This window comes from Pleurodeles waltl, chromosome 3_1 (genome assembly GCF_031143425.1).
Source record: "Pleurodeles waltl isolate 20211129_DDA chromosome 3_1, aPleWal1.hap1.20221129, whole genome shotgun sequence".
Lineage (NCBI taxonomy): Eukaryota > Metazoa > Chordata > Amphibia > Caudata > Salamandridae > Pleurodeles > Pleurodeles waltl.
This window is the reverse complement of record NC_090440.1, coordinates 1,853,375,104-1,853,386,800: the sequence shown is the minus strand read 5'-3', so window position 1 is coordinate 1,853,386,800 and position 11,697 is coordinate 1,853,375,104. Positions and strand designations below refer to the sequence as shown.

At 44.6% G+C, this 11,697-nt stretch overlaps 1 protein-coding gene across 1 annotated transcript; it reads left to right on the top strand.

Moving 5' to 3' along the window:
• The first annotated feature begins 8,001 nt into the window (after window positions 1-8,001).
• On the top strand, window positions 8,002-8,943 carry LOC138283625 (olfactory receptor 2K2-like). Its single transcript, XM_069221563.1, has one exon. The coding sequence runs from the start codon at window positions 8,002-8,004 to the stop codon at window positions 8,941-8,943; it is 942 nt and encodes a 313-aa protein (XP_069077664.1).
• Window positions 8,944-11,697: the final 2,754 nt, after the last annotated feature.

Below are 11,697 nucleotides of genomic sequence, written 5' to 3'. Positions count from 1 at the left end.
CGAGCGAGGTCCCTTGAATCCAGCAACTCTGTCCAAGTAACTCCCACAGTCCAGTGACTCTTCAGTCCAAGTTTGGTAGAGGTAAGTCCTTGCCTCCCCACGCCAGACTGCATTGCTGGGAACTGCGTCTTTTGCAGCTACTCCGGCCTCTGTGCACTTCCGGCGGAAATCCTTTGTGCACAGCCAAGCCTGGGTCCCCGGCACTCTAACCTGCATTGCACAACCTCCTGAGTTGTCCTCCGGCGGCGTGGGACTCCTTTGTGCAACTTCGGGTGAGCACCATTTCACTCCTCTTCGTAGTGCCTGTTCCGGCACTTCTGAGGGTGCTGCCTGCTTCTGAGAGGGCTCCTTGCCTTGCTGGTTGCCCCCTCTGTCCCCTGATGCAATTGGCGACATCCTGGTCCCTCCTGGGCCACAGCAGCATCCAAAAATCCTAACCACACGACTTGCAGCTAGCAAGGCTTTTTTGTGGTCTTTCTTCAGGAAAACACTTATGCATGACTCTCCACGGCGTGGGACATCCATCCTCCAAAGGGGAAGTTTCTAGCCCTTGTCGTTCCTGCAGAATCCTCAGCTTCTACTGCCTAGTAGCAGCTTCTTTGCACCCAGAGCTGGCATTTCCTGGGCATCTGCCCACTCTCGACTTGGTCGTGACTTTTGGACTTGGTCCCCTTGTTCCACAGGTACCCTCGTCTGGAAATCCATCGTTGTTGCATTGCTGGTTTTGGTCTTTCCTGCAGAATTCCCCTATCACGACTTCTGTGCTCTTTGGGGAACTTTAGTGCACTTTGCACTCACTTTTCAGGGTCTTGGGGTGGGCTATTTTTCTAACCCTCACTGTTTTCTTACAGTCCCAGCAACCCTCTACAAGGTCACATAGGTTTGGGGTCCATTCGTGGTTCGCATTCCACTTTTGGAGTATATGGTTTGTGTTGCCCCTATACCTATGTGTCCCCATTGCATCCTATTGTAACTATACATTGTTTGCACTGTTTTCTAATACTATACTGCATATTTTTGGTATTGTGTACATATATCTTGTGTATATTTGCTATCCTCATACTGAGGGTACTCACTTAGATACTTTGGCATACTGTCATAAAAATAAAGTACCTTTATTTTTAGTATATCTGTGTATTGTGTTTTCTTATGATATTGTGCATATGACACTAGTGGTACTGTAGGAGCTTCACTCGTCTCCTAGTTCAGCCTAAGCTGCTTTGCTAAGCTACCATTATCTATCAGCCTAAGCTGCTAGACACCCTATACACTAATAAGGGATACCTGGGCCTGGTGCAAGGTGTAAGTACCCCTTGGTACTCACTACAAGCCAGTCCAGCCTCCTACATTGGTTGTGCAGCGGTGGGATAAGTACTTTGTAACTACTTACCACTTTTGTCATTGTACTTTTCATAAGAGAAAAATATACAAAACAAGTTCAGTGTATGTACACCTAACCAAAAAGTTTTGCTTTTCTTTTCTCACTTCTTTTCTAAAGTGCTGAAAAGTACCTCTAAACTTTCTAAAAAGTTCTTAAAAGGTTTTTAATTTTTTTTTCTGCCTTTCCAAAAGTTCTGAAAAACTTTTTTCTCACTTTTTCTATCCCTTAAACACTTTCTAAAATGTCTGGCACAGGCCAAACTGTTGATCAGTCCAAACTTGCTTATGATCACGTTAGCTGGAAAGGAGCAAGGAGCCTCTGCATAGAAAGAGGTTTAAGTGTAAGGAAGAATCCCTCTAGAGAACTGTTGGTTAACATGCTTGTTGAACAGGATAAGGCCAGAGGTGCCACTCCTGTTGAGAAATTAGCTGATGGTTCCCAATCTGACCCTGGGGCACCCCTAGCAAAAGATTTAGAGAAGAAACTTCCTAGCCTGCCCATTATCAGACAACCTAGCATAGCTGGTACTGATGTAGAGTCACACCATACTGATAGTGTTGTCTCACATCACAGTAAGAGTATTATTTCTCATCATAGTAGAAGTGATGTTTCTGTTAGCCAAGCTGTTAGGGTGCCATCTGTTAGGGACAGGTCTCCTTCTGTTCATTCTCACCATACTTCTGTTTCAAGGAATGTCCCACCCACCCACCCTGATGACAGAGTGTTAGAAAGGGAGCTCAATAGATTGAGAGTGGAACAAACCAGAATGAAGCTCAAGAAGCAACAGCTGGATTTGGATAGACAGTCCTTAGAAGTGGAAAGAGAAAGACAGAAATTGGGTTTAGAAACCCATGGTGGCAGCAGCAGTATTCCCCATAGTCATCCTGCAAAAGAGCATGATTCTAGGAATCTGCACAAGATAGTTCCCCCTTATAAGGAGGGGGATGACATTAACAAGTGGTTTGCTGCACTTGAGAGGGCCTGTGTTGTACAGGATGTCCCTCAAAGGCAGTGGGCTGCTATCCTATGGCTATCATTTAGTGGAAAGGGTAGGGATAGGCTCCTTTCTGTGAAAGAAAGTGATGGCAATAATTTTGCAGTTCTTAAGAATGCACTCCTAGATGGTTATGGCTTAACCACTGAACAGTACAGGATGAAGTTCAGAGAAACCAAAAAGGAGTCTTCACAAGACTGGGTAGACTTTGTTGACTATTCAGTGAAGGCCTTGGAGCGGTGGTTACATCGCAGTAAAGTGACTGACTATGAAAGCCTATATAACATAATCCTGAGAGAGCATATACTTAATAATTGTGTGTCTGATTTGTTGCACCAGTATCTAGTGGACTCAGATCTGACCTCTCCCCAAGAATTGGGAAAGAAGGCAGACAAATGGGTCAGAACAAGAGTGAACAGAAAAGTTCATACAGGTGGTGACAAGGATGGCAAGAAGAAAGATGGTGAAAAATCTCAAGATAAGCATGGGGATAAGGGTAAAACCAAAGATCCCACTTCAAATCTTAAACACTCTTCAGAGGGTGGGGATAAAACAAATTCTTCCTCTTCTTCTCAACCCACACACATTAAAAAGCCTTGGTGCTTTGTGTGTAAAAACAGAGGCCATAGGCCAGGGGATAAGTCCTGTCCAGGTAAACCCCCTGAGCCTACCACCACTAATACATCAAGCTCTAGTGCCCCTAGCAGTAGTGGAACTAGTGGTGGGACTGCTGGCAACAGTCAAGTTAAGGGTGTAGTTGGGTTCACTTATGGGTCCATAATAGAAACTGGGGTAGTCAGTCCCAAGACAGTTTCTGTCACACCTAGTGGCATTGGCCTTGCCACACTGGCTGCTTGTCCCCTTACAATGGATAAGTACAGGCAGACAGTTTCAATAAATGGTGTTGAGGCCTTGGCCTACAGGGACACAGGTGCTAGTATCACTTTGGTGACTGAAAACCTAGTGGCTCCTGAACAACACATCATTGGACAACAGTATAAAATTATTGATGTCCATAACTCCACTAAGTTTCTTCCCTTAGCTATAATTCAGTTTAGTTGGGGTGGAGTTACTGGCCCTAAGCATGTGGTGGTATCACCCAGCTTACCTGTAGACTGTCTCTAAGGTAATGACCTAGAGGCCTCAGGTTGGGCTGATGTAGAGTTTTATGCCCATGCTGGGCATCCCAGAGGAATTGTTCCCTCTCATTTCTACTGAAATGAAAAAGCAAAGGAGAAAAGGCCTGAAAACTCAGGATCCCTCTCCAACAACAGGTAAAAAGGGTATCACAGTATACCCTAACCACCCTGCCAATCAGGATATAATTCCTGTGGTAGGAGAAACCTCTCCTGGGGTGGCACCTGTTCTAAGGGAATCATCAGCTGGCAAAGCTGTACTCCCTGAGGTAGAAGTACCTCTCTGTGGGATAACTAACATTGGTGACAAAAACAGTACCATTTTGGTTAACATGGAGCACCCCTCCAACCCTCCCAGAGAAACTTTAGTGCACAAACCCTGCACTGGCTCACAACACTTAGGACAGCATCCCTGCCCTAGTGTGGAGCTCATAGGACAGCATCCCTGCCCTGCTCCAACCCAAGAGAAACAGCATCCCTGTTCTCTCTTCCAGCCATATGGACAAAGTTTTTGCCCAGCTATGGCTTTTCTGAGACAGCATCCCTGTCTGGCATTTCCATCACTACAAATAGGTTCAGTGGACAATTCCCACTGCTCTAAACTAAAACTTACTGATAGAAACTCTAAAAATACATCTTCACATTGTTGCTTAGCTAAAAAACTTCAAACAGGGTGGTTTAAATCCCCACAGGGAAGTAACCATATAGTGGATGATAAAGGGAGTAACCAGTCTATTGCAGAGCTACTCTCTACTTATCACCACTTAGACAGTAAAGTCTCAACTGGCCAAGGTTAGCCTTATTGTCCTTCGTTTGGGGGGGGGTTGTGTGAGAAAGTAGCCTCTTTCTAGCCTTGTTACCCCCACTTTTGGCCTGTTTGTGAGTGTATGTCAGGGTGTTTTCACTGTCTCACTGGTATCCTGCTAGCCAGGGCCCAGTGCTCATAGTGAAAACCCTATGTTTTCAGTATGTTTGCTATGTGTCACTGGGACCCTGCTAGTCAGGACCCCAGTGCTCATAAGTTTGTGACCTATAGGTATGTGTTCCCTGTGTGATGCCTAACTGTCTCACTGAGGCTCTGCTAACCAGAACCTCAGTGGTTATGCTCTCTCATTTCTGTCAAATTGTCACTAACAGGCTAGTGACCAATTTCACCAATTCAGATTGGCATACTGGAACACCCTTATAATTCCCTAGTATATGGTACTGAGGTACCCAGGGTATTGGGGATCCCGGAGATCCCTATGGGCTGCAGCATTTCTTTTGCCACCCATAGGGAGCTCTGACAATTCTTACACAGGCCTGCCACTGCAGCCTGAGTGAAATAACGTCCACGTTATTTCACAGCCATTTTACACTGCACTTAAGTAACTTATAAGTCACCTATATGTCTAACCTTTACCTGGTAAAGGTTGGGTGCTAAGTTACTTAGTGTGTGGGCACCCTGGCACTAGCCAAAGTGCCCCCACATTGTTCAGGGCCAATTCCCCGGACTTTCTGAGTGTAGGGACACCATTACACACATGCACTACATATAGGTTACTACCTATGTGTAGCTTCACAATGGTAACTCCGAATATGGCCATGTAACATGTCTAAGATCATGGAATTGCCCCCTCTATGCCATCCTGGCATTGTTGGTACAATCCCATGATCCCACGGGTCTGTAGCACAGACCCGGGTACTGCCAAACTGCCTTTTCAGGGGTTTCACTGCAGCTGCTGCTGATGCCAACCCTTCAGACAGGTTTCTGCCCTCCTGGGGTCCAGCCAGGCTTGGCCCAGGAAGGCAGAACAAAGGACTTCCTCAGAGAGAGGGTGTTACACCCTCTCCCTTTGGAAAATGGTGTTAAGGCAGGGGAGGAGTAGCCTCCCCCAGCCTCTGGAAATGCTTTCATGGGCACACATGGTGCCCATTTCTGCATAAGCCAGTCTACACCGGTCCAGGGACCCCTCAGCCCTGCTCTGGCGCAATACTGGACAAAGGAAAGGGGAGTGACCACTCCCCTGACCTGCACCTCCCCTGGGAGGTGCCCAGAGCTTCTCCAGTGTGCTCCAGACCTCTGCCATCTTGGAAACAGAGGTGCTGCTGGCACACTGGACTGCTCTGAGTGGCCAGGGCCAGCAGGTGACGTCAGAGACTCCTTCTGATAGGCTCCTTCAGGTGTTGCCAGACTATCTTCTCTCCCAGGTAGCCAAACCCTCTTTTCTGGCTATTTAGGGTCTCTGCTTTGGGGATTTCCTTAGATAACGAATGCAAGAGCTCATCAGAGTTCCTCTGCATCTCTCTCTTCACCTTCTTCCAAGGAATCGACTGCTGACTGCGCTGGAAGCCTGCAAAACTGCAACAAAGTAGCGAAGACGACTACTGCAACTCTGTAACACTGATCCTGCCACCTTCTCGACTGTTTTCCTGGTGGTGCATGCTGTGGGGGTAGTCTGCCTCCTCTCTGCACTAGAAGCTCTGAAGAAATCTCCCGTGGGTCGACGGAATCGTCCCCTGCAACCGCAGGCACCAAAGAACTGCATCGCCGGTCCCCTGGGTCTCCTCTCAGCACGACGAGCGAGGTCCCTTGAATCCAGCAACTCTGTCCAAGTGACTCCCACAGTCCAGTGACTCTTCAGTCCAAGTTTGGTGGAGGTAAGTCCTTGCCTCCCCATGCCAGACTGCATTGCTGGGAACTGCGTCTTTTGCAGCTACTCTGGCCTCTGTGCACTTCCTGTGGAAATCCTTTGTGCACAGCCAAGCCTGGGTCCCCAGCACTCTAACCTGCATTGCACGACCTCCTGAGTTGTCCTCCGGCAGCGTGGGACTCCTTTGTGCAACTTCGGGTGAGCACCATTTCACTCCTCTTCATAGTGCCTGTTCCGGCACTTCTGCGGGTGCTGCCTGCTTTTGAGAGGGCTCTTTGTCTTGCTGGGCGCCTCCTCTGTCCCCTGACACAATTGGCGACATCCTGGTCTCTCCTGGGCTACAGCAGCATCCAAAAACTCTAACCACTCGACTTGCAGCTAGCAAGGCTTGTTTGTGGTCTTTCTTCAGGAAAATACTTCTGCTCGACTTTCCACTGCGTGGGACATCCATCCTCCAAAGGGGAAGTTTCTAGCCCTTGTCATTCCTGCAGAATCCTCAGCTTCTACTGCCTAGTAGCAGCTTCTTTGCACCCACAGCTGGCATTTCCTGGGCATCTGCCCACTCTCGACTTGGTCGTGACTTTTGGACTTGGTCCCCTTGTTCCACAGGTACCCTCGTCTGGAAATCCATCGTTGTTGCATTGCTGGTTTTGGTCTTTCCTGCAGAATTCCCCTATCACGACTTTTGTGCTCTTTGGGGAACTTTAGTGCACTTTGCACTCACTTTTCAGGGTCTTGGGGTGGGCTATTTTTCTAATCCTCACTGTTTTCTTACAGTCCCAGCGACCCTCTACAAGGTCACATAGGTTTGGGGTCCATTCGTGGTTCGCATTCTACTTTTGGAGTATATGGTTTGTGTTGCCCCTATCCCTATGTGTCCCCATTGCATCCTATTGTAACTATACATTGTTTGCACTGTTTTCTAATACTATACTGCATATTTTTGGTATTGTGTACATATATCTTGTGTATATTTGCTATCCTCATACTGAGGGTACTCACTGAGATACTTTGGCATACTGTCATAAAAATAAAGTACCTTTATTTTTAGTATATCTGTGTATTGTGTTTTCTTATGATATTGTGCATATGACACTAGTGGTACTGTAGGAGCTTCACTCGTCTCCTAGTTCAGCCTAAGCTGCTTTGCTAAGCTACCATTATCTATCAGCCTAAGCTGCTAGACACCCTATACACTAATAAGGGATACCTGGGCCTGGTGCAAGGTGTAAGTACCCCTTGGTACTCACTACAAGCCAGTCCAGCCTCCTACACACAGGCACAGTGCCCAGCACAGCACCTATTACCAGGGAGACAACAAAAAGGGGGAGCCTAGAAACTCATCACCAAGGGGCCCAGCCTCTCAGGGCTTACCTGGTGGAAAAGGCTCACATGAGACACACATTTGGAACACGGAGCAGACAAAGAAAACAGGCGATGTTCTGGTCTCATTCCCTTTTATTACCGGATTGGTGGAAGGTGTTTGGATATTGGGAGAGGGGGGAGGGTTTAGCACTGAGACTGGTTTTGATTGGTTCAGGCTAGGGCGTGGGTAGAGGTGCAACACCTCATGTAAGTACTGGATGAGAAATGGGGTTGAGGAAGTAATAACGGTAATTCTAGTGTATAACTTTTGTTCACTAAAGAGTAAAATAAAAAGGAATTACTATGAAAATCCAAAACACATAAACCAGTAATACAAGTATTAAAAGGAAAAGAACACTAGTGAACAGGTATCATGTGTATGGAATAGGGCTGTTTTGATATTTGCCATAGCTTGATATATTATGAATTCAAGTTAATTTAGAAATATGTAATTATTATATTTTAAATCTTGCAGGAAGACAGAGTGCATAAATGGAACATCTCAATTACTCCTTTGAGTCAGGATTCATCTTACTAGGGTTTACCAGTGACTCAAGAATGGAGATGATTCTCTTTACGGCTTTCCTCATAATTTACATTTCAATCATAGTTGGCAACACCTTCATCCTCGCAGTCATCAGACTGAGCCCTCAGCTTCAAACCCCTATGTACTTTTTTCTGAGCAACTTGTCATTCTTGGACATTTGTTATTCTACTATAATTGTCCCTAAAATGCTGGAAATCTTTTTGTCACAGAAAAAAACAATTTCTTTTGCTGGTTGTGCTTCACAAATGTACCTTTCCCTTTCCTTAGGTGAAACCGAATGCATACTACTTACCATTATGGCGATTGACCGATATGTGGCGATTTGTAATCCCTTACGGTATATGACAATAATGAACAGTGCTGTTTGCATCAGGCTAGCTGTAGGTACATGGATAAGTGGCTTTTTGCTGTCAGTGTCACATGTAGCATTTACTTTGCAACTGCCATTATGTGGACATAACCAGATCAACCACTTCCTGTGTGAAGTCCCAGCTGTGCTAAGGTTAGCCTGTTCTGATGTTTCTCTCATTTCAGTTGTGGTCTTTGTTGTGGGCATAATTATACTTATGATCCCTATTGTCTTGATCCTTGTGTCATATACCCAAATAATCACAAGCATCCTAAGGATAAGCACGGCCTCAGGGAGGTACAAAGCCTTCTCCACTTGTGCCTCTCACATAATAGTGGTGACTTTATTCTATGGCACTGCCATGTATATATACATGAAACCCATATCAAATGACTCACAGGAGAGTGACACAATTGTTACTGTGGCATACACAGTGATAACCCCAATGGTTAACCCCATCATTTACACCTTAAGAAACAAGGAGGTTAAGGGAGCAATGAGGAAATCAGCACAGCACGTATTTTTTCATACCAAGTAACATTGTCCCTCATTTTAGCAAGAACCAGGATCTCAGCATTGTAGTGAGTTTGATAATGATTTATTTCAAATCCATGATAGCAGCATACAAAATGTCCATCTAAAGAGGTACTGATAGTTAGGTACCCTTTAATGGAGCTTAAGGTTACTCGGTCGAGTGAAGAACATACTTCTGTATTCAGTTATTCTAAACCTTTCAGTATTACTCTTTCAGTCACTGATTATTAAACTAAAGAACAGCTTGATTGAGTGCCTGAAAGCATGCATTTCATCCATGGCTTTCATCAGCTAATCAGTCAAATGGATCTCACGCGGATTACATGTTTCTGCAGTTCAGGAATGTTACGTGGTGTGTGATATGAATAATTGTAATTTGGTAGCCTTCACAATAGAGTCACTGGTGTGCTGGAATCAAAATTACAGGGCATATTTACTAACATTTCAAGCAACGTAGGGCAGAAAGGAAAGTTTCTGCACTGCATTGCATCAAAGGAAGAGAGCAGAACTGTGCCATATTCATAAAGACTGGCACAAAGTGCGTGCATTAATATTAGGGTATTTTTGTGCAGAAATTCCTTCTTGCACAAAAGCTAGCCTTTGAGGGTTATTCCTCTTGTGTTGTGCAGAATACACCACATTTGCAAATAGGAAGTAACAAGGAGAAATAAAGATATTTCATTACACCAACTTCAAATAGTGCACCATTCTGGTGGAAACCATGATTAAACACCCTAGTAAAAAAAGTTGTCCTTGAAAATACATAGGTAGGAGTATGTGTATGCCTGTGCTCCTCCCATGCAACTCCTCTCCAATGCAAGGTAATGCAATGCAGTGTTATGCACTGCCTTGAGAATACCTTTTATACAAAGTCTCGCAAATCTATTTTGCGTGGCATAGTACATACCAAAATAGATTTTACATCGAATCAGCATCCAAAAAGCTGATGTAGTCTTAGTGAATCTGGACCTACGTGTATTCCACATATCTTTGGCACAAATGGGACCAGCATTGCTTGTAATCATTGGAGGGATGCCACATTCACAATCTTTTTAATGAGTTTTCGAGGAAGAGAATTTGATAAATTGACAGAAAAATGTAATGAAGTGTAGCGAGATTGTTCCACAAATGCTGAGAACCCAAGCTTTCATTTATCAGATAACTGTCATCAAGTTTGTTAGTCCAAATACTTAAAATTAATCAAATGAGAACATCTACTGCTGTAAAGCACAGTTGAAAAACCCAGGATCAAGAACATGGTGGGAATGGATCACCCAGCAATTCAAGTAAATTGATTTATTGGTATCAGTCTCTTTCTTGCCATTCCAAATGGCCTACAATATGGTCTTATTGGGAGCATGTTCATATTTTGAGCCAACATCTACGCAGCAGTTAGACTTTGCCAGACTTCAAGGACACTCTAGTCCCCAGCCCAGAGAGACATTTACTAGGAAAAAAACGCTATGTTGCTGTATCAGTCAAGACCACCGGAGATTGTCCTAGGCATTAGAGAAACCCTGCTGCCAACCCTACTTTGGATGATTGGATTGACTACTACTTTGTGAATCAAAAGGAACATGTCAGTGACCGGTATGACAAAGATGAGGGCATTGATGACTGCAGACTGCATAGGTCTGGTCAAACATTTTCAACAACCACAAGCTGTATTGTTTTCCACCCCTACACCTTGCCATGACCAACCAAAGAAGAATATTTGTGACAACATATTGTGGATTTGCAGAGAAGGATTTCTTGTGTCTGAATTTGGAGGCCATGTATTTTGCAAGAAACATATAGGGGCATATTTACTAAAGGCTTGCATTGCTCTTGTGTGACACAAGTCATTGTAAGGCAATGCAAGTCCTTACATGGTATTTACTATACCACACAAAGCCACCTTATGTAGCTCTGATGTGTTTAGTAAATCCAAAGCACATATTACTGCCTGGTGTTATCTTGTGGCAGGAATGCATATCATTGGTGGTGTGTGGGCATCCCACTCACCCACCCATGGTTTTTGACACAATCCCAGATTGTTTTAAGTCAGTAAACTTGGGATCGTGCCAAAATACTGCATTTCTGTGACTGAGGTACAACAAGGGGTAATACATCTTTATTTTGCCTAAATACTTTCTCAAAGGTTTGTTTTTGTGCAGGAAGGTGTTGCTTCTTCCACCAAAACAATTCTGCTCGTAACGCAGGCACGCTTACAGCATTGCACAAGGGTGCCTGAATAGGCACTGAGCTACCACAGGTGTGCCAGCACTAGGAGACAAGAGATGCAACATATCTTAGTAGAAATGGCACAATTCTGCTGTATCCCTTTAATGCAACGCAGCACAGTACGTTATCTTGCTGCACTGCACTGCTTGAAATATTAATAAATATATCTCACAGTACTTACTTTGAAGCCTGGAGAGCCATATCTGCCCTCTTACAGCTCTAATGTGAGCTAATAGTTTGTGCTTCCTCATACTAAACCTTGTGGTGTTGCCTCTTAGGCTGTGGCCTGTCACTCATATTTCAAAACACTTTTAATAATCAATCTAACTTTACTGTCCCATCAATTTGGAATTGGACCCCAACTATAAATGCAATTTTATTCAGTTCCACTGTTCACGGAGTATCTTCTTTTTGACAACCATAAAAATCAAATGTCACAAGCCAATTTTGAAATGCTTTTTTCCTGTGCTTGGTGCAACAGTGGATGTATGTTTAGATGCTTACCCTTGTCACCACAATTATACCCCCAGCCGTA

Bases quoted from the DNA above. Each gene is read 5' to 3' on its own strand.
- LOC138283625 (XM_069221563.1), top strand. From the start codon at position 8,002: ATGGAACATCTCAATTACTCCTTTGAGTCAGGATTCATCTTACTAGGG.